Here is a 23836-nt window from a genome sequence, read left to right as displayed (position 1 = left end):
TTTCAGTTTTCTGTATCTATTAAATGTGAGAGGGGCGAAGCCAGTAATTAGTGAGGTTTTTATCCGCAGCCCCTATATGTTTATGAACTTTCAAAGGGACACAGGACCGAACCTGAACGAGCTCCCAGGAGCTCTTGTTCCCAGCTGGAACAATCTGAACAACATCATACATAATGTGGTATTGAATTATAGCTCAAAGTATAAAATGTATCTGTATGAATCCATGCTGATGTAATAAATGATCAAATAGATAAATAAATGGGAGAAGAGGAATAAATCCTCCTTACAGAAAAATTCCAATAATATATGCAGATACTCCCTCCCACACCCAGGTGGAATTTCATTCCACTCTCCTTTCTTGAGGTGAGTTAAACTTAGTGACTTCCATCCAAAGAAAAGAATATGGAAAAAGAAAAACAGTAACTGTGCAGTGGAGAAAGCTGGCAGATAGCACTTTAACCGGGCGATAAAGATTAATATCACCAGCAGTTAAGTCGTGGTGCTCTCATGTACCGTGATAGGATGCTGTGATGAGAAAGGCACTTTCCCATTATGGTCTTCCTCCACCAAACCCATAACCATAGTCTCGTCATGAGGAAAGCAACAGACAATGCCAAAATGAGAGATATCCACAAGATAGCTTAGCAGAATTCTTTAAAACGATCAAGAAAAACAAGACTTAAGAAACTGTTACAGACCAGAAGAGAGTAAAGAGACGTGACAGTATGCAGCGTGGAACCCAGGATGGGATCCTCGTACAGAAAGATATTTAGCGGAAAACTAGTGAAATCTGTAAAAGGTTGAGTTTAGTTAATAGCAGGGGCCCAGTGTTAATTTCTTAATTTTGACAAACATACTATGCACACGTGTACATGCACACGCACAGACGTAGGACGTGAATATTAAGGGGGCATCGGCTTAAGGGTTTAGGGAACTCTGTACTATCTCTGCAACTTTTCCTTAGACCTAAAATTACTCCAAAATAAAAAGCTTTATTATACACAACAAAGACAAAAGTTCATGAACTGAAAGCGCAAACAGAACCTTCTTCAAAATCAGCAACAACTGCCACCGACGGAAGCGCCCCCATTCGGGACGGGGGTGTGGGTGGGGTGCAGGGAGTGCACCCCCGGGTGCGTGGAGCAGGGCGTGTGCGTCCCGGCGGGAGCGCGGACTCCTCCCCGGAGTCGTCCCGGCGCCGGACTCTGCCCCGGGAGCACCCTGGGGGGCGGAGCCCGACGTGACTCCGGAGGAGCCACCCACGCCCGACGGAGTCCACCCCGGGCGGGAGGCGGGAGAGCGAGGCCGGGACCCCACGCTCGCTCAGCGCGCTCCAAGGTAGGCGAGCCCCGGCGACCCGCGAGCTCAGCCCCCGAGTGAGGGAGCGTCCGGGGCCCCCGGAGCGGGTTCCCCCAGCGCGGCGCCACGACGGCAGAAACAGGCTCTCGGTGGGGAGGATATTCCTCCCTGGATTCCTCTCTCCGCTCTGGGCGGGAAGTTTCCGATTTCCAGGGCGGTAAGTCTGTGCTCCTCTCGCAAGAGAAACAGTTGCCTTTCCCCGAGAAAGAACAACCTTCCTTTCGGCCGCAGCACATCTGGTTATGTATTTAGGTGACTGTTTTGCAGTCCCTTTGCCAGGGGTCCCCGAGAGTGAGAGGACCAGAAGACTTGATGTCACCTTGTGGCCACTTTGACAGGTCACTGGGCCCTCAATTTTTAAGAGCACAAATGAATGAATAAAGGTGGTTGTCTTAACCTTCCTTCCTTCCTGCTGGCTTCTGCTGCGGCAGGTGCATGTAGCAAAAGGAGAACAGCCCACTGGCTGACAGTTTTCTACTGCTTTGGGATTTTAGAGCTGAAGTTACAGAACTCTTGGCAGGTGTACAAAGAAGCTTTATTATCTTACTGAAGAATATAGTACAGAACTGTGAGAGGATAGTTGTTAGACTGAGTGAAGACGTGGCTGAGAGTTTTAGAGCAAAGGTCCCTGACACAGAGCAATTTGTGCCTAAAGCAGGGTATATACCCTTGTGGCTCCTCAGCTACTTACAGAAAGAATGAAAACAGCTTATACTTCCTGCAAATTTCTTAAGGTTCCGATCTTTCTGATTTGCTAAATAAATTTGGTAACTAAACGGGCACTAATGAAAAAAACTTTTGAAATAAATACAGACACTATTTCTGTTTTACCATTCACCTATATGATTTCATGAATTAAGAACAGGCATGTTATTTGCTAGCTGACTGATTTACAATGTGCTGGACAGTGAGTGGGCTTAGGTGGCGTCCAAATTCTAGCTGAAGCTGAAAAATTAGGTGTATATTTATTCGTTTGGCATCACGACTGAAAAAGGAAAGAACTAAAAGTTTTGAATGGAATCTAAAAGTCTTTCAAAGTCCTGGTTTCAAATGTTTTGAACTGAGATATTTATATCAAAATTATAGGCCAGTTATGAATAGAAAATAAATTCATAATGGCAAAGTGTTGCTATCAACTTAATAACATGTGTAGGTGAATTTGCATTTTACTAAGCATGAAAACAGCCAGCTACCTGCATTTGGAAAGCAAAAGCATGAGTGTGTGCACTCTGAGTTTTAGAAAATATTTGGTGCACACGTGGTTTTGTGGACCCTATTCACATGCTTGCTGAGTTCCTGTTGGTTAGGGCACTTTGTTCTGAGTTCAAACTGGGAGGGAGGGGGTGGATACAGCTTTGTGTAAATAAGTCACATTCCTGTCCTCCTGGAATTTGCACAATGCTGGACACCTCCAGGACACCTTCAGATAAGAACCACATCAATAATCATCTATCAGTTTTGACAGTGATTGGAACTAGATTATCTTCAAATCACATACTCTCTTTCACCAATTTAAATAGTCAACTCTAAAATTGTAAAGGAACATACATATTATTCAGGTCCATGTTTTTCTCTTTTGCTTGGATTGAGGAAGAATTTAGGAATCACGTGTTGCGGGTTAAATATTATGAAAAATGGAGATGTGAAGCCTGAAATAGCTAAATTTCAATTTCATGCAAATTAAATAAAAACTAAATTGTAGTAGTGGGTGCCAATAATTTAGTATATAAATCAGTGAGTGAAAAACTTCAAATTGAGAAAATTCTACCCATCACATTATTTTTTCCCGTAAATTAGGAAAATATGACTACAATTATATTTTACCGCAGAGGAAAAGATTTACTTTGTCCAAGGCATTCTTGCTTATTGTTGTTGTTGTTGTCATTGTTGCTGTTTTCAAAAAACAGCTTTTCTGGGGCACCTGGGTGGCTCAGTTGGTTTAGTGACTGGTTTCAGCTCAGGTCATGATCCCAGAGTCCTGGGATGGAGCTCCTGCTCAGCAGGAAGCCTGCTTCTCCCACTCCCACTCCCCTGCTTGTGTTCCCTCTCTCCTTGTGTCTCTTTCTGTCAAATAAATAAAATCTTTGAAAAAAGAAAAACAGCTTTTTTGGAGGCATAATTTACATATCACAAAATATATTCAAATGGACGATGCATTTTTAGTAAGACGATGATTTTTAGTAAGTTTCTGGAATTGTGCAACCATCACACAATCCAGTTTTAAAGCATTCTCAGCATCCCCAAAAGACCCCACTTTCCTATTTGTTACCCCTAGACAACCACTAATCTACTTTCCTCTCTCTTTTTAGATTTGACTTTCTGGACGTTGCACACAAATGGGATCAGACAATAGATGGTCTTTCGCATCTGGCTCCCTTGGCCTAGAACAATGGTTTTGAGTTCATTCAGGGTGTAGCATGCAAGGATCAGTAGCTGGTTCCTTTTTCTTGCTAACTACTATGCATTCCATTCTATGGCTGGTCCACATTTTGTTCACCAGCTGGTGGATATTTCTGCATTTACATTTAAGTGGTAAGACAGATACTTTGGTCCGGCTTCCATGGTAGCATAATTCAAAAATAATTGATAGGAGCCAACCTCTGATTTATATTTGTGAAAAATATATTCCCGATATGGATTACTGCTATTTTCCATGATCTTTCTGTGATACTCCCACGAAAATAGTAAATAGTAAACCCTCTGCAAGTAGCAAAAAGCATCAGTCATTTGGGATTTTAGGTTGGACTTGGAAGATGTTTCACTCTTCACGTTCCTGTTTGCAAAGAGAATTCGTATCTCCTTTGGTGTATTTTCTTCACAAATAATGTGTTTAGAGTGGGTGAATTTTGATGATTGTTTGACCTAACAGTGAGGACTGAAGTACTCTCAAAAATCTGAGTGCTTCCTAATAACATATTTAAGTGGCACACTTAACGTAAAGCATGAGGCATGTATAGCCCTAAGCCTTAAAAAGTTGAAGGGAGTGCATGTGAATTTATGTGCTTTTAGTTTTATTAGTCTATGGTTTCTATGACTGCTTTAGAAAATGAAAGAGATATAACTGTTTATTTACAAAATCAGGCACTAGGTTGAATTCTTAGATGAGTGAAAATCTGAAACAACAAAAAAATGCCACTTTGTTTTTCTCTAGGACCTTTTTAAGGAGCTAGAGCAAAATTCTAAATTACTCCAGGATCCTATTAAGTGGTGGTGTTTTTCTGTGTTTCGTCCAGAGAATAAACCAAATTGGAACTTTCTAACGTTGCAAGAACATTGACCTTTGAATTCCTTAGGAATCAGGAACCTTGAGCAACAGTTCCGTTAGAGTTGTTCCCTTGCCATTCACCCGGCTTTGTGCCAACTACGACAGTAAATGCATTCTTAGGAGGTTACGCTTGGCAACTTATGCTTAAAGATCCTCTTAGAAGGATTTCTCTGGTTGAGTAGAAACCCTTCGAGAAAAAGTTGGCAAATTCCGTGAAACTAAAGAGAAGACAATATGTCTCTTCACGCCTGCAAGTTACTGCTAGAAATTACACTTTCCTGCTGGGGAAAAAAGAGCATTAATATAACTTGAAGGTCTGTTTTATTGACAACTTAGAATGCGAAGGATTTTATTTTTAAAATTCTAAAATTTGAAAACAAGATAGTCTAGATTAAATAATGTAGTTTTCCAAAGCTGAATGTGCTCGTTTGGAACTTGGTTTTTTCTGCTTGAAATATCAGAGCAACTTGCTGAAATCCTGGATGGGAACACTGTGCTTTTGATGGTCTGTGATTGCATGAATTAATCAGTCTCTATGGCTAATGTCTTTTTTTTTTTAAAGATTTTATTTATTTGACAGATAGAGATCACAAGTAGGAGAGAGAGAGAGAGAGGAGAAGCAGGCTCCCTGCCAAGCAGAGAGCCCGACGTGGGGCTCCATCCCAGGACCCTGGGATCACGACCTGAGTGAAAGGCAGAGGCTTTAACCCACTGAGCCACCCAGGCGCCCTGGCTAATGTCTTTTTTTTTTTTTAAACCTGGTTAGGATTTAAAAATCTCTAGGACAGGTGCATTTTTCTAGACTTCCCCTGACAGTGTCATTCCACATGTCTCTTAAGAGTCATATACCATTGACAGGAATCTGTCTCCATCATTCCCACTTTTATATGCTCTGAAATTGGTGGGAACACATTCCCCCCATGTTGTCTGTTCACAGGAGGAAGGCTGGATCACATTGAGGTATGAGAGTCTTTGAATTATTTTGATGAGCTCACTCATTCATCACTCATGACGACAGGATCTGTTATGTGGAGCTAGGTTTTACCCAGAGCCAGAAGCCGTGCTCACCCTGGTATCTTTCTGTGAGCTCGCAGATCTCGCATCTTGGGAGGATTCTGCCCTATGGGTACCCATCAGTATGACATCTTCCTGTCTGCTGGTGGCGGCCGTCCTGGACAGACTGTGGAGTCACTGACCCAGTTGTCTCCCTGAAAATGGGCTGTGGTGAAGCGTGGAAACATGTTATGCATCTAGAAAACAAGAAGAGGATGCGTAGATGAGATGAGGAGTTCTAGGTTCATGAATTCAATGTAAATCTTATCATAGCAAACATTATTTACTTCCTGTATACTCCTATAGATTTCCTCCTACTTTTCCACGTTAGTCAATAATAAGTGTAGTTAACTTTCCTAAGATGTTGAAGATTTCCCTGGGCCTCCTCTGTCACCATATCGAATGTCAGGCTCCCCTGGCTCTTCTGGCCAGCAACAATGGTTCTGCTTTACCTTTTAACAATCCTGATTCCAGGGGCACCTGGGTGGCTCAGTGGGTTAAGCCTCTGCCTTCAGCTTGGGTCATGATCTCAGGGTCCTGGGGTCGAGCCCCACATCGGGCTCTCTGCTGAGTGGGGAGCCTGCTTCCTCCTCTCTCTCTGCCTGCCTCTCTGCTTACTCGTGATCTCTCTCTGTCAAATAAATAAATCTTAAAAAAAAAAATCCTGATTCCATCACTGTTTTGTTTTGTTTTGGGTTTTGGGTTTTTGGGTTTTTTTTGCCATTTATATTGTTTGGGGTCAACACTTTGAAAAAGAAACAAATCTAGCTAATTGTGGCTTCCAGTTAGTTCTGATAAAATCAGTGAAGGTTCTTGGCTTTTGAAATCTCATTTGTACTTTGCTTTCCCTAGGCTGCTGTTGCATGATTATTATTTTTAAAATAAAAGTACAGAAATTCACTTTTTTTTAGCACAGAGTTCTGTGAGTTTTGACAAATGGTTACAGTCAAGGAACCACTATCACCATCAAGATGTAGAACAGTGGGACGCCTGGGTGGCTCAGTTGGTTAAGCCACTGCCTTCGGCTCAGGTCATGATCCCAGTGTCCTGGGATCGAGTCCCACATCGGACTCCTTGCTCAGCAGGGAGCCTGCTTCTCCCTCTGCCTCTGCCTCTGTCTGCCTGTGCTGGCTCACTCTCTTTCTGACAAATAAATAAATAAAATCTTTAAAAAAAAAAAAGATGTAGAACAGTGATGGGGCACCTGGGTGGCTGAGTCAGTTAAGTGTCTGCCTTTGGCTTGGGTCATGATCTCAGGGTCATGATCTTGGGATTCTGGGATTGAACCCCATGTCAGGCTCCCGGCTCAGTGGGGAGTCTTCTTCTCCCTCTCACTCTGCACCCACCCTTACCCTTCCATAGATTTGCTCTCTCTCCTTCTCAAATAAATAAAATCTTTTTAAAAAGTTAGAGAACAATTATGTTATATTATCCGCCCCCCAAAAAAAATTCCCCTGTGTCCTCTTGGTAGTCAGTCCCTTCCCCACTTCCAGTCCCCAGGTAACCACTGATCTGTTTTCTGTTCCCATAATTTTGAATTTTCTAAATCTCATACAAATGGAACTATGGTACGAAGCCTCCGGGATTTGACTCTTCGGTTGGGAAAATGCTCTGCTTCAGTACTTCATTCCTCTTACTGATGAGTAGGATTGGCCCGTGGAGGAATATTTGAATTTTTTCTAGTGTTTGGCAATTAGAGACATTTGTGGTTTATGGAACATAGTCCTTCATTTCGTTTTGGTAAATACCTAGAAATGGGGTTGCTGGGTTGTACAGTGAGTGCTTAATTTTATAGGAACCGGCCTTAGGGTTGTCCAGCATGGCTGCCCATCCCCATCAGCATCCCACCGGTATTCCCACTACTTTGCATTGTCGTTCACACTCACTATTGTCTGTCTTTCATCTCCCTTACTGGATAATTGTTTAAATGAAGTAAAATTATGTCAGAGCTAACATATTCCAGGATGAGTTTAGGAAACTAAAGACATTTCATAGATTCCTGAGCCTTTTACTCTTAAAATATTTTATAAAGTCACAAGAGAAATTTTCCAAAAGGGTACCTTCTTTTTAAATGTTACAAATGACTAAAATACATGCCATTGACATAACGCTTCTTTTCGTATTCTCTTCACTGACAAATCCTAGGTGGTTTTTGAGTTGGTTGCTAACTGAGGTCAGTTGTTAACTGGAGGAATAGTTGATGGACGGGGGTGGCAGGGGGTGGATAGTGAGGGGACAGCTGGGCTTAGGCTTTGACACTTCCAAACGATGTCCTGTAAGCAGATGTCCTCAATGGGTTGTGGATGTCAATGTGATTATTTAATAGTCTTTGAATTCACGATGGGTCAGACAGTCACAAGGCACTTTCTATGCACTGTCCCGTTTAATCCTCATAGAACTCCATGACGAATTCAACAGTTGGATCTGAAATTTTCAGCTGGGGAAGCTGAAGCCTAGGAAGTCTGAAAACAGTTTGGAGGCCACCTGGCTAGTGAGAAGTAGAACAGCCTTATGGATGGCACCAACCAAGTCCAAAGTCACCATTTTTAAACCATAAGGCCATACTGCTCTTGTCCACGGAATAAATCTGTTGGGATAAAAACATATGCTCATGCTCCTTAAGGACACACTGGGGAGCTCACAGCAGGAGTCACTTGACTGTTACTTAGTGACCTGACTACTAACCCAGCTCGGGCCCAAGAAAGTCGGCTTACAAATCCACTAAGAATGCAGCAGAAGGCATGGTGGTAACCTGGAAAGAGCCAGTAGACTCGGGCTTGAGATCCATGACCATCATTAACCAGTGTTTAGCTTCATCTTGTGTAGCCTCATTTCCTTATCTGTAAAGTGGAAATAATAACGCCGACTTCTCAGGGTGTACGTGAAGATTATTAAAAGTAGCTAAGCTTAGCATGCATGCAGTAGGCGCTCAGCAAACTCTGGTCCCTTCTCTCTAGTCTTCCCCCAAATGGGAATGGATTCATGTGATTTGTTCTTTTTTGCAATTTAGTTGCTATACTGGGCACTGGGTGAAATCTTCAGCTGTTTCCAAAATTTCAAATTACGCCAATGAACAATGAAGATAGATTATGTCACGACAAAGACACCTCGATCTAAGGTCAGCCTATCTGGGTTCAGGTGGAGAGGTCAATTGATGACCTTGAAAAACTTGTATCACTGTTCTGTGACTTGGTTGCATTATCCCTACATACATGGATGGGTTTAGATATAGCTATAGATATATAGATAATAGGTATAGTGGTACAGAATGTAATCGTAATTTTGACAGTATATAGAAAATGATTTTTCAGTAAATGGCCCAGTATTTGCCAATCCCATTTATTTGTATGCTCTGTGTGTGCCAGTATTTCAATTCTTTTTTCAAAAATGGAATACCTTTTATTTCTAAGAGCTTTCTATAACATTGGCTATGTTGTAAATATCTGTTTGTATATAAATGAATATCACAAATGAAAAAAATTAATTCTACTTTAAAAATCTTAATTACTACTTGAAAACAATGTCACATTACTGGAGCTGAGAGTTCACGAGCGTGTCTTCTGATACAGTGTGCGTCATTTTCGGGTAAAATGCACAGTCACCTGAGATTTAGCTGGCAGACACTGGATGTCACCGTTGTGCTACAGAATGTAGTTGCAGAACAGGTGTGCTATTTCATATTCAAGACACGGTCAGTCACTTCAAGGGTTTGGAGATCTGCTAATGTTCTTTCCCTCATATAACCTCATTACCCTGGTTCACTTTTCTTGCAACGTACTTTTTCAGCTTCTGATATCTAAGCTCTCTAGAAGAGTGACCAAGAATGATGATGAAATGATATTCAGTATTGTTGGCTCAGAACTCAGAAACTGTGCTAACACCAGTCAGGGCTCTTGGTTGCAAACCAGTCAATTAAGTTCATTGACTCTGGAGAACTTTAGCTGAAAAGGAATTCCCTGGTTTGGAAATGGGTGAATCCTGTGTGCTGGTACCTCAGCAAAGATCGGGGTGTCACAAGAGTAGGAGAGAGTCCTGGCATTGCCACTGGTTACTAGGTGCCTCCGCTGGTGTTCCTGCCATCCAGACACAAGACACCTCCTTCGGCAAACTAGAAGTCATAGCAAGTTTCAGTATATTAGGAAAAAAAAATCCATGCAACATTAAAAGAAAAAGAAAGTGGTAAGCTATACTCTGTAAACTACTGTTCTTAGAACAGGACTCTAAGCAAATTGCAGCCTCTTCTTTTGCTGCCCCCTTTGCTGAATCCCTCTTCTCCCAGGTGGCCACACAGCATCACATCCTTTCATTCAAGTCTTTTGCTAAATGCTGCCTCTTCAGAACGGCCTTCCCTCACCTCCCATCCAGAACCATCCAGAACAGCACCTCGTTTCACTCTGTTACCCTTCTCTACTTTTCTTCCTCATGCTTGTCCTCACCTCTTAGAACATTCCCTCTGTAATCACTGTTTTGGGTGATGTCTGTCTCCCCTTCACACTGAAAGTCCCATAAGGCAGGGTGTCTGGAGCCCCTCTGTGGTCCCAGCACCTAACAGCTATATTCTGTAAATGGTGTATGGATGAATCAATCAAAGGTCAAATAACAGAAGAAAATACCTTTGTTGGGAACCCTCCTGCACTGTTGGTGGGAATGCAGCCACTCTGGAAAGAAGCATGAAGGTTCCTCAAAAAGTTGAAAATAGAGCTACCCTACGACCCAGCAATTGCACTATCGGGTATTTATGCTAAAGATACAAACGTAGTGATCCGAAGGGGCACGTGCACCCGAGTGTTTATAGCAGCAATGTCCACAATAGTCAAACTATGGAAAGAACCTAGATGTCCACCAACAGATGAATGGATAAAGAAGATGTGGTATATATACACAATGGAATACTATGCAGCCATCAAAAGAAATGAAATCTTGCCATTTGCGACAACGTGGATGGAGCTAGAGGGTATCATGCTGAACGAGATAAGTCAATCAGAGAAAGACAATTATCATATGATCTCCCTGATATGAGGAAGTTGAGAGGCAACGCGGGGGGGTTGGGGGGATAGGGAAGGAAAAAATGAAGCAAGATGGGATCGGGAGGGAGACAAACCATAAGAGACTCTTAATCTCACAAAACAAACTGAGAGTTGCCGGGGGTAGGGGCTAGGGAGAGGGTGGTTGGGATATGGACATTGGGGAAGGTATGTGCTATGGTGAGTGCTGTGATATGTTAATAAAAAATTAAAAATTAAAAAAAAGAAAAGAAAATACCTTTGTTAGAAGCTCTAGAATATAAACCATACCCATATTCATTTCCTAGGATGGCTGTAACAAGGTACCACAGGCTAAGTGACTTACACATAGCAATTGGTTTCTTTTAGTTCTGGAGACCAGAAGTCCAAGATCAGGTGTGGGCAGGGTTGGGCTTTTCTGAGGCTGTAAGGAAGGGTCTGTTCCATGCTTTTCCTCCAACTTCTTTGATTTGCTTGCCATTTGGGGTGTTCCTATGCAGGCAGAAGCATCACCTTGATCTCTACCTTCAACTTTACATGGCATTCTCCTGTGCACATCTGTGTTCAAATATTTATAAAACACCAGTCATGTTTGATTAGGGACCCACCTCCTCCAGTATGGCTTCATCTTAACTAATTACATCTGTAACGATCCTGTTTCCTAAAAAGATCACATTCTGAGATATGGGGGGGGGAGTGTTTAGAACTTCAGCTTATGAATGGAGAGGGACCAAAATTCAACCCCGTAACAGTGCCTCATATGTGTTGATTGTATAACAGATAAGCCATTCTTACGTCATTAAACAGAGGAGTACATTATCCTTGGCGCCCAAAGATGTGTTGGTTTATTGCTCAGATTACAAATATTGTGTATGAATTGCTTTGTAAATCGGAAGCTATTCATTAGATGTTAGAATGATCAGTTGGGGATGTGGATGAATTATTGATGTGTTACTGGGAAAGATTTGTTAGCCTTAAAATTCCAGAAGCAGATTTTCCTTTATAAGCTAGCTCTGTCTGCAGACTGTTTAAAATATTACCTGGTTCTTCTCTACTATTCAGACTACTTACCGGCAATAATTGTGGGTAATGGATTCATATTTTATTTACATATTAGGCCAACAGATACACATCACTTATTATATGCTGTGCTCTGTCTTAGGTGCTGGGAAAATGTTAACTCACAAGCAACCCCATGTTGTTTGTTATTTCTATCATTATTAATCATTAATCTTATCTGAATTTAACTGATAAGGGAACTGAGGCACAGAGAGGTTAAGAAACTTGCCCACAGTCACACAGCTCCTGAGTGGCAGAGTCGGGCCATGAAACAAGGCAGTATGGCTCCAAACCTTCTCATTTGTAGAATGTTCTTTCTTCACAGAAAGTCTCATAGAGAAATTCAGTGTGTGAGAGAACAAAGCTGAACTGCTTTGGTTCAAGTTGAGATGGCAAAGCCCTGTCTGCTTCGCACCGCCCCTTCCCTCTGGGAGCCCTGTTTGCAATGCCCTGATCCAGGAAATAACACCTCTTGGCGTGATGCCACTTATAAGCTGTCTTCAATCCACTCTAGCATAAAACAAATACAATTCTTTTCTCACTTTAATTAACTGATTGTGTTTTATTTTGAAAATTTTATCTGCCTAATCTGCTTCTGGCAGAAATGAAATGCTAAGATGGATTTTCCCCAGGATGGTAATGCCATATGGCAATTTGGACTTTGCTGGCTTAAGTTCCCCTTGGGTTTCCTTTGTACAAATCAAGGACTGTGATCACAAAAATTTCCTGAATCAAAGAGCGAAATGGAATTTGATTTCGTTTGAATACAGTTGGGTATAAACTTTGCAACCAGATCGGCATAAACCACCCCCTCTGTTACAGGCTGCGTATCTTCTGTGGTTATTAATAATACAAAATAATAGAGTGACAATATTAACCATTACTATCCATTGAGTGCCTGCTGCAACCAACGAACAAAAACATAAACAAAAACCCTAAGTTTTACAGCTCTAGATGTTTTATCCCTATTTTACAGATATGGGTAAGTTGAGGCTAAAATCTTATGTTAACTTGTTCAAGATGGCCAAACCAGTGAGTAGAAGAGATACAATGTTTTGAGAAATACAAGTAATTAAGGAGCAGAATTTCTTGATATTAAGCATAAAAGGCACAGAAGAGAAAATGTTTAGGAAATATAACGTGGGTCCTGAGGTGATTTTCAAATTATGAAAGACTGTGAGAATGCATTCTGAAGAGTGATTCATTCCTGTGCTGAAATGCGTCTTACCATTTGTTTATGTATACGGTGTGTAACATACTAAAAAGAAAAAAAAAAAAGCAAACAAATCAATCAAATGGGACCATGGATGGGGTGGGTGGGGGAATGGAACTGGAGAACCAAACAGAATTCAGACCAAATTGATTGTTTTCCTCACCTCTGTTTCCCCCAGATTTTGCTCCCACTCTCTGACACCCCCTAAACCGGGGGTCAACAAACTTTTTCTGTAAAGGGCTGGATAGTAAACATTTGAGACATAGCTTGCCCCGTATTTTCTCTGCCGCAGCCTCTCAACTCTGCTGTTACAAAGCAAAAGCAGCATAAACGCATGTAAATGAGTGGCTGTGGTTTCATGTAGGAGCACGAAATGTGAACTTCATATAATTTTCATGCAGTGCGTGTTTTGATTTTGGTTTTGCGGATGTGCGCCCACGTTCATGCTGGACCATTAAAAATCGTTAGAACCATTGTTAGTTCATCGGCTGTGCACATAGGTGGGAAGCCAGATGGGGCTCCCGTGGTTTGCTGACCACCACTCAAGCTTGACCATCCCCCTCTGGTTTTCAAGCACATAGATTCTTGTCTCTATGGGCGTTTCTTTTATTCTGATTACATTTAAACGCTGTTTGGGACCAAGGACTTCATCCCGGAAGAGACTTCCTAGGACCAAGTAGCAGAGACACATGCAGGCACATTGTATAAAAGCAGACTTGCTGAATTTCAGCTGCCAAGTTGACTGCAGGCGACACAAAGAGAAGCCATTGTGGCTGTCTAGAAGGATTTATAATAAAATGGAAAATTCTTGGCGTCCTCTGTCAATTTCATTGAAGATTAAAGGATAAATGCAGGATTTAGAGTTACCCCAGTAGCTATCTAGTTTTAAAGTGATGTTAGCAAATATGAAAATTCTTTGCGTGTTTTACCAGCCTAGGTCATTGCTAAATTTTAAATATTTTTGGTTTTTTTTTTTTCTCACTAGGGAAGCCGGCTTTAATGTGATGGAAACACCCTTGAACTTGTCCTAAAGACAAAGGCTTGAGTTTCCGCTCTGTTAGTTTTGCGGTGACATTGGGTAAGTTACCACCTACGGGAGTCCTGGTTGGCTTCCTTATGAGTAAGATGAGACAGATAACCCTACCTCACAGGGCTTTTCATTGTATTTATTTTATCTTTTCAGTTACTATTGTTACGGAAATTTCGAACAGAACCAGAATAGAAGAGGAGTCTTGTGAACCCTGTGTGCCCTTGATCTGGTTCAATGATTCCCTGCAATTTCACTAAAGTTCTTTCATCTTTATCCCACTGCATTTTTTTCTCTCTGCTAGAACGTTCTATAGTAATTCCAAATGTAGTATTTCACATGTGCATGACTAAGGGAAAAGCTCCTTCTAAAGAATATCATAATTCTAATATCATACCTACTGAAATTACAATAATTCTTTAACATCATTTGTTACCCAGTCAGATTTAAAGTTTCCCCAGCTGTCTCAACAATGTCTTTATATAACTGGTTTATTTGAATCAAGAGCCAAAGAAGATTCCTATATTGCATTTGGTCATGTTTCTTAAGACCCTTCATTTATGGCAATTTTCCTTCTCTTCTTCGCATCTTTCTTCATGTCATTTGTGGAAGGAACTAGTTATTTGTCCCACAGATGTCACATAATTTGGAAGTGGCTAATTGCAACCTTCACCCTTGTAGAGTCATTGAACATTTTCCTCTTTTTCAGATACTTACCGTCCTTGGGTACAGAGGCTTGATGGGATTCATGTTCACTTCTTCTTTTTTAAAGCAAACTTTGTAGGTGATGCTTTCTACTTGTAGTTGTACCACACCTAGAGGACAAAATCTCTGGCTGTCTCTTTCTACTTGTGTCAACATTGATTAGTGACGTTCCCCAGGTTAGTGCATTCTGCATCAACCTCTCACCTAGTGATTTTAGCCCTGGTTGATGACCGTTGTTCAGATCCATTACCTCATGAGGGGTTGAAAATGTATGTCTTCCATCAATCCACTTGGATTTATTAGCAAGAATTCTTTAGAAAGAAGAATCAACTGTCTGGTCACCATGAAATATAATACACACAAGAAAGGCAAGATAAATGCTTGTTGGTGACCCTTCACTCCCTTTTTTGAGCTCATGTTCATATAATGGTGGCCTCTTTCCATTGAGTTGGATGATGATGGTTGCTGGTGGTGGTGGTTTTTCTCCATCACTGTGACATCAGCAATTTCAAAAGCCTTTATATTTTTCAATCCTTCACAGTCATTTCTCTGTCAGGTTGGTTTCTCTGTCTTATCTTAGTAGTATTTGATCACTTTTTGCCTTCTGGCAGAAGAAGATATCTCGAGCTTACCTTGTACATTTCTTGTCCTGGACCTAAATCACTCAAGAAGCCGCGGTTTCTTTTTAGTAGAAAATGGTATACTGTGACCACAGTCTGGACACTGAGAGGATTACTTGCTTATGTTTCTAAGTTTTTGAGTGACTGGACCTAGAATATACATTTTTAAGGAAAGGTGAATCATTATTTTCTACTCATCATTTCAGTTTGAATTATAAGGTTTTTACAGAATATTTTTTGTTCTAACTGTAAGGACTTTTTCTTTATGCTCAGAATCTTGGTTCTTAATGATGTTAAGACAGTGACTTTGTGGCTTTATTCTACATCATGCATTTCTGTGGGTGCGTACACGTGTATGCACATGTACATACACTAGTTTCAAAGTAGGCACATAACTATTTCCACTAACAATATTATTAGTGAGTATAGTTTAAGGTTGTTTTGCAATTCTTTTTGTTTCTAGGACAATAGCACACCTGGGATAAGTAGTCCCTGGCATGTGCTTTAAAGTCACGTCAAATAATTCATGTGGATATGTCACCAACTTGGTGTACAGATACAGTCATTTATTTTATTTCTTATCCTGAAGAATTCCATTTTTTCTTTTTAGTTTAATTTAATTTTATAATGAAGTCAAATAATTACATTGTTCAGTGTCAAAACTTAGATCACAGATTTTCCCCTTCTATCCACATCTCCCTTCTTTTAGAAATTATGATGCTATAGATCCTTTATCTATCCTTTTCTGTGCCATGTTGTTTTTTTAATTGAATAATGCATCCTAGAGAAGATATTTAACCAGTCATCTTTTTGTGGGTATTTTGTTTTTTCCCAACATGTTTCTATTATAAATAATTCTCCAGTAGGTGGCCTTTATAGGATACTGAGAGTTAGATATGTGATATATATATTTGTTTATATATGTATATATGTGATATGTACATATGATTTTCTTATATTATGTTGTTTTACTTCCACAATCATTTATTAAGCACTTATGATGTGCTGGAATACAAAGATGAATAAAATGTGGTCCCTGGCCTTGAGGTTTTACAGTCCAATATGATGTAGAATAAAAAGAAATATTTTATGTGTTTCCTTCTCAGATAATTTGATCTTTATGCTTCTAACCAATGAATGCTTCAGTTGGTACTGTTTTTATATTAAATTCCTTTATTTATGAATCTATACAGCTATCAATAATTTATAGTATTTCTACTATTTTAATTACAGTGCTAATACAGACTTCTTTTAGTTTATGGACATCTTTTCATTTATTTAATTCTTTTGGTTATCATATCATCAAAAAGAAGTTAGTTTTGTCTAACCGATTTATGTTTCCCCAGAGCCAGAATTCACAATGACAACGGTAACAGGGACCACAGAAGTCCCCCCAAGGAGTAAAAGAGAAGATAATTCTGCCTTGTATGAGTCCACATCAGCTCACATTATTGAAGAAACTGAATATGTGAAAAATGTATGCACGTGCCGGGGATCATATTAGCGTGATATGATTTTTTGAAATGCAATCTAATATGGATCCGTGGGCTTTGTTTCTCCCTCCACAGAACCTATGAGGATACATTTGGCAAAGGACAATGCCAGTAGCTGAAATTTCAACACGTGTTTAGTAACCTCTCTTGAGGACACGAAACTTTGTTCCCCCACGTGGAGTAAACTTGAATAATGGGCGAGAAGGGTTCAGAACACCTGTCAGCACTTAATTTTCCCCACAACAGTCACCACTGAACTTCCTACCATTTTATATCATTTCTCAGTAGTTTCATGAGTGTTGATACTGTGTTCCCAAGTAGATGTTTATGAGTCTTGCTGAGTTTCTGTCTCTCCTTAGCTACTTCCTTTTCACAGTTCTGGGTTGCTCTCCCCAGTGACCCATGGTGGCATGGTACTTCATTAAAAATGTGAAATCTTATGAGAATCCAGGGATAATGGCTGACAAAAGTATATATTCTTAGGAACTGTTTCTTAGAACAGAGGGAAGCATTTGGACAGAGATAGTTGGTAACTTATTCAGATCGATTAATTCATCTTTGAGTGTTTTGCAATTCTAGAGGTCAGTAAGACATGGGGTTTGTATTTCCTGCATAAATTTGTATCATCTCCTCTTAGCAATTATTCTGTAGTAATTATTAAATAGTAATTATTCTGTAGTAATTACTAGCTAGTAATTATTCTCTAGTAATTACTAGCTAGTAATTATTTTGTAATGATTACTAAATAGTAATTGTTTTATAGTAATTACTAAATAGTAAATTAGTACTAAATTACTACATAGGAAAAATAGAATTAAATAGTATTAAATACTAATTACTAAGTGGTAATTATTTTGCAGTATAATATTCACTTAGGTTATATTTTGGGTTTGACTGAGAAAGAATTATGAAGACCAAATGTTCATTTTCTACAATCTAAACAATATTAGCCCAAATCCAACTCGGGTTGATGGCAGTTATTTAAATCTGAGATCAGTATTTATGTATTACTTTCCAGATAAATCAGGTATACTGTAGCTTGTATAAAGAAAAAAAGTATTTGGCATTAAATGCCTTTGAAAAAAAATAAAATATTTTTTTCTTCTAGATCCGAGCTACCCTGGAAAAGATCCGAAACCAAGTTTTTAAAGATGAAGTAGGACATAAGCGCACAAATGACAAACTAGAAACAAAGGTAATAAATTGATAAAAATGTACCACTTTCTTCCTTCATTAAATACACATAAAACAGTATAAACCTTATTTTAATAACTTTGTTAAGATATAATTATTAAATTATCCTTTGAAGCTTTGAATGATGAATGTTAAATATTTTGTCAGTATCTAAAGATGTTAATGGGCATATGTATGAAATATTTAACCACAGATGTTATTAGTAGGCTCAGATTGGAATGACTAGACCCTGCTTGAATATTTTATTTTAAATTTTTTAAGATTTTATTTACTTATTTGAGAGAGAGAGAGAGAGAGAGATCACAAGTAGGCAGAGAGGCAGGCAGAGAGAGAGGGGGAAGCAGACTCCCTGCTGAGCAGAGAGCCCGACACGGGTCTCAATCCCAGGACCCTGAGATCATGACCTGAGCCGAAGGCAGAGGCTTAACCCACTGAGCCACCCAGGCAACTCAAGACCCTACTTGAATATTTTCAATGGAGCTTACTTATCTAAAGTATATGGGAAGTGTCATCCTAGCCAGAATATATGGCAGTGACGTTTTCCAAAGATGGATGGAAGTACAACCTTTTAGACTCATCTGGGTCACACCAGTGGACACAGAGTTGAAGCTTTTAGGATTTTAGGTCAATTGATCAGATTATTGATAAACTTAAATTTCTCTCTCCTCTTCAACTGGCCTTATATTCTTTACATCAAGCAATCTACACATAGCCTTGTCTGGTTTATGCAGATTAGAGCTCATCTCAACCAAGTGCACCTCATCAATGTCAATGTTGTCCTCTATATAGTATAGCCACAGAGAATGCAGCACATAGGATATGAGGGATAAACATTGTTCCCTTTATCATCCTCAGCCTCCCAAACTGACACAACTAATTCCAAATATTTCCTTATATTAAGTGCTCAGAAACAAGAAAAAAAAGTTAATGTTTGTGAATGGTAAGAAAGATACAAAATTCCAATTTGGTTCTATTGAGTTGTTTATTAGACCTCTAAGTGGAAGTTTCTAATGAGTCTTGCATGTCTGATTCTGGGGCTGAAGGGTCTGGGCTCGAAGGTTCAGGCTACAGGGCAGAGATTTTGGGAATAAGGATAGAGTTTAAAGTTCCAAAATTGGAGGAGATCACCAAACATATGAGTGTGGGTAGAAATGACAGGGGCACCTGGGTGGCTCAGTCAGTTGAACATCTGTGACTCTTGGTTTTGGCTCAGGTCATGACCTTCTGGGTCCTAAGATTGAGACCCACCTCCATTCTGTGCTCAGTGGGCAGTCTGCTTGAGGATTCTCTCCCTCTGCCCCCTCACCCATGCAGGAGCTCTCTCTCTCAAAAATAAATAAATAAATCTTTAAAACCAAAAGAAAGGACAGAATATTTGAGCACCGAGTTCTGAGATATCCAACACTTAGGAGAAGGAAGAAGAATCATCATCAGAAGCTAGTGAATTAGAAGGAAAACCAGGAGAGACTGGAGTCACTGAAGACGAATGAAAAAGGGTTTCAGAAAGGGGGCGGGAGGGAGGAGCCACTGTGTGAAATGGTGCCTATGGGCCAAGTAAGTTGAGAAGTGAACCTTGACCACTGGATACAACAATGGGGAGGTTGTTGGTGACCTTGATAGGAGGAGCTTCTTGGGAATCGAGATGAATTGTGCAGCTAGTGGGTCTGCCTTGGTCATCTCAAACCTCAGATGATCGGCAGACAAATAACAGCCTCCAAGTACCTGCCCCTTCCCCCGCAATATCTGAACAATGTCCATGTAGGAATTTAGTCATCATGATCTCGGGCTTTGCTGCTGTCCAGGTGTGGGCTGCAGTCCCTGATACTTCAGGGAGCTCTTCAGAAATGCAGCATCTGGGAAAGAAGAGCCCAAAGCAGATACTGTTTGGGGGGCAGTGAAATTTACTGGAAAAAATTGTATAATTGCTTCTAATTCTACTCTCTAGAGATAATCATTATTAACATTTGCTAGGTACATCCTTCAGTTTTTTTTTTTTCCTATGCATGATTTTGTATATATGGCTATTTTTCTTTCTATAAAATGGTATTACTGGATATATTGTTTTATATCCTGCATATTTCATGTAGAATTATATTGTTCACATTTTCCCATGTCAACAAATATTCTTCTATGGCTTAAAAAAAAAAAAAAAAGAAATGCAACATTTAGAGCCCCACCCCAGACCCTTGAATCAGAATCTGTGTTTTCACCATATCTATCACCAAGTGACTCATATGCATGTTAAAGTTCAACATGCACTCATCCATGACCTTTGTAGCTATCTCCTGCTGCCAGCAACCTGCCTTCTACAAGTCTCTCCATCAAGCGTTCTTTAACAAATTAAAAAACAAAATAACTTCTATATATAGAGAGTGAGAGTATATAGTAGGGTCTGGAGTAGAGAAAATAAAACCCTGATGGAATTATAATGACTATCTGATTTACATGCAGTATATTATTTTTTTTCTGTAAACATAGTCCATTTTTTGTAATGAAAAGAATATTGGCTTTGTAAAACAAATTTGGATTCTAATTCTGGTTCTGATAGTTATTTTAGGTATAACCTCAGGCTTGTTAGTGAAACACTCTCATCTTCAATTTTCTCCTCTGTATAAGGGGCATAGTGCCTTCTAGTGTTTTAAGTATTCAGACAAAGAGGTGTTTATCAAACATCTAAAAGATTATGTGGCACATGATAGATGCTTACCAAAGAGAAGCTGTTATTTTTTAATTGTTTCACGTAGGGTATGTTGAATTGTGTAATTCCTCAGTCTGTCTCGAAATAATTTGGAAGAGCAGAAAGCATAAGATGGATACTTGAGTGGCTATTTCATGAGCTCCCCACTTACTGCATAAACCTGGGCTCAGTACCTCACTTTTTGCATCCGTAAAATGGATGTAGTTGAATTAGATAATTTCAGATTTCCTTTCCACTGCCATGTGTCCTTGATTCCAGATGAGATTTACTTATGTTCTAAGTGTATTTTCAGTGGGCTAGAGTTTATACTGAGTTTATACTGGCAGTAACATTCAGTTCTGACATCTCTGGAAATTTTATATGGGGTGATTACAGTGAAGCATCATTGAATGTTGAATATTATGTATGGTAACTATTAAGCCTGATTATATTAGTTTATAATACAATGTAATCAAAATGTACTTATGTCTGTAATTTAAATAAAAAAGGAAAAAAAATGGTCCAGTAGATATTATTTATCTCCTAAAAAGGACTTAATGGTATATATAAATTATAGGAAATATAATAGTATAAAATATGTACCGCTACCTTTTTTTTTAAAGATTTTATTTATTTACTTGACAGACAGAGATCACAAGTAGGCAGCAGAGAGGCAGGTAGAGAGAGAGGGGGAAAAGCAGTTTCCCCGCTAAGCAGAGAGTCTGATGTGGGGCTTGATCCCAGGACCCTGAGATCAGGACCGGAGTCAAAGGCAGAGGCTTCAACCCACTGAGCCACCAGGTGCCCCTCCCTTTTTTTTTTTTTTTGATATAATAATCTAATCAATTTTTGAGCAAATACAGAGGACAGCTGCTTCATCTAGAATTTCCCATTGATATTTGAAATTCAAAATACAGTATTTTCTTTATGTTGAGCTGAATCTTTTTTGGTATATGTAATAGTGAGTGATAATTAATTGTTGTCAAATTTGTAGAGGAAAGGAATAGTCAGATGATTTTCGTGTTTTTTCATTTCAGCACTGTCAAAACATTGAAAATGGCACTGATTCTGAAATGGACCCCTCTTGTGGCCATTTAGATCTGCTCATGGAAAAGATGAAAGGAAAGGAAGAGCAGCTCTTAGAAATGAACAAAGAAAATGAAATATTGAAAATCAAGGTATGGTTATCAGGAGAAAAAAAATTTTTTTTTAGATTTTATTTATTTTTTATTTTGGGAGAGAGTGAGGAGAGGCAAGAGGAAAGGGAGAGACACACTCTTAAGCAGATTCCTTGCTGAACATGGAGCCTGACATGGGACTCAGTCTCACAACCCTGATATCACAACCTGAGCCAAAACCAAGAGTTGGATGCTTAACTGACTGAGCCACCCAGTTGCCCCATTAGGAGAAATTTCTAATTTTGGATTTTTGAGCCAATAAGATAGTTTCGTGGACATGTAAAAGCAGACAGACATCCTTATACATCCACAGATCCACACGGATGCTCATCTATATAGAGAAACATTTTCCATTTCATAAATTAAATCTCGCTTTCTTGTTTTGGAGATGACGTTTACTATTGAAAAGATTTTACAAAAGTTCAGTGGATATAGTTTCAGTTGTGCAAGATGAATCCGTTCTAGAGATCTTTGTTGTGCCTACAGTTAATACCATGTCTTACACTGAAAAATGTGTTAGGAGGGTCAGTCTCGTGTTAACTGTTCTTACTAAATAATTTTTAAGTCTTTCATGTTTAATTAATATTAATTAGAGCACTCAACATCAAATGTCTCATCATTTTATTTAATTAATCTATTCTTGGATGCTTTTTTTTTTTTTTTTGGTTTGTTATGTAGGCAGTCCTTCAATGAATTGCTCTGTGGGTAAATCTTTGTGGCCATTCTTGATTATTTCTTTAGGTTAAGTCCTTTGAGAAATTCATGACACTTGGCACTTAATCTTCACATCTTGTCCCATGGCTAACTTAGGAAAATACATCTCTTAGTACTGTTGTGGATATCAAAGACAAAACGCAAATAAGTGTATAAGCTGAGAAGGCACTGTGCAGTCTTTGAAGGGTGCAGGGTATAAACGCAGGGCATTGACTTGGAGCTGTGGATGGGCCTGGTCAATCGTCGTGCAAATCCTTCTGCATGACAGTTTTCCTAAATAGGGCATTTCTCATTGTACATTCTCCTCTTACCAGATCATTTCTCTGCTCTATGGTGTAGGAGGGTGCAAATGGTACAGTTACAACCTGTTTTCTACCCCTTATCAAACTGTTCTGCCTTTAACACATTTTGGCTGTAAGTGTGAAAACATTCATGACCTCTTTTCCCAGCTGGAAGCCTCCAGACAAGCAGGAGCAGCAGCTCTGAGAAACGTGGCCCATAGGTTATTTGAAATCTACCAGACACAGTCTGAAGAAGTTAGAAAGAAGCATGAGGCTGGTAAACACTTACTCGAGGTACGATGCTAGCCCCATGTCAATGGGAAAACAAACACATGTAACCATTCTAGGAACACTAATATCTCATTAATTCTACATGGCTTCAGCGTTGTTGCAGCCCATCAGGTTTGTTTTGAAGGAAACCCTAAATTCAAAAGGGTAATTTCAATCAAGTGTGAATTATTAAATTTTTTTTGGCTACTCAGCATTATAGAGCAAGAACATATCTGTGTAAATTTAATAAAAGCAAGAGTTTGACAGTTGTTTTTCTGACCAAAGGTTAACAAACTTGAAAGGGAACAGCAATTGAAACAACATGTTGAAAATCTGAATCAAGTTGCTGAAAAGCTTGAAAAAAAACATAATCAAATCACAGAGCTGGAGAACCTTGTAGAGAGGATGGAAAAGGTGAGTTCCTAGGGATATAAAGGGATTTCTTCCGGACAGGGATAGGGAGAGAATGAAAGAAAATAACACTAAAATAAATAAGATGTGTGTGTGTGTGTATATATGTTTATATGTATATGTATATGTGTTTATACATATACACACATCTATATACATTTATAGTTATAGCTATATATATTTATATATGTTATATATATGTTATATGTATGTTACATGTTATTTATATATTATATAAATATAATTTATAAATTTATATAATTAAATATATTTGTATAATTATATTTATATATATTTTTAAAGATTTTATTTAT

General features: G+C 39.2%; 1 protein-coding gene across 11 annotated transcripts in view; it reads left to right on the top strand.

Annotated features, from left to right (window-relative positions):
* The first annotated feature begins 1239 nt into the window (after positions 1 to 1239).
* Positions 1240 to 23836, top strand: part of CCDC68 (coiled-coil domain containing 68) — a 55965-nt gene continuing 33368 nt past the window's right edge. For 4 of the 11 annotated variants that reach the window (XR_006821031.1, XM_046024650.1, XM_046024658.1 and 1 more), the window contains exons 1-7: positions 1287 to 1338; positions 13938 to 14030; positions 16651 to 16781; positions 17906 to 17992; positions 21706 to 21846; positions 23010 to 23135; positions 23397 to 23525. Coding sequence is in view for 10 of the 11 variants with exons in the window: in XM_046024650.1 (XP_045880606.1) it covers positions 16665 to 16781; positions 17906 to 17992; positions 21706 to 21846; positions 23010 to 23135; positions 23397 to 23525 (600 nt within the window). In the remaining variant the exon portion in view is untranslated. The other 7 variants (XM_046024652.1, XM_046024657.1, XM_046024656.1 and 4 more) reach the window with 7 other exon arrangements.

This window comes from Meles meles, chromosome 12 (assembly GCF_922984935.1).
Source record: "Meles meles chromosome 12, mMelMel3.1 paternal haplotype, whole genome shotgun sequence".
Classification (NCBI taxonomy): Eukaryota; Metazoa; Chordata; class Mammalia; order Carnivora; family Mustelidae; genus Meles; species Meles meles.
The sequence above is the reverse complement of the archived record's forward strand: the minus strand, read 5'-3'. Positions and strand labels throughout refer to the sequence as shown.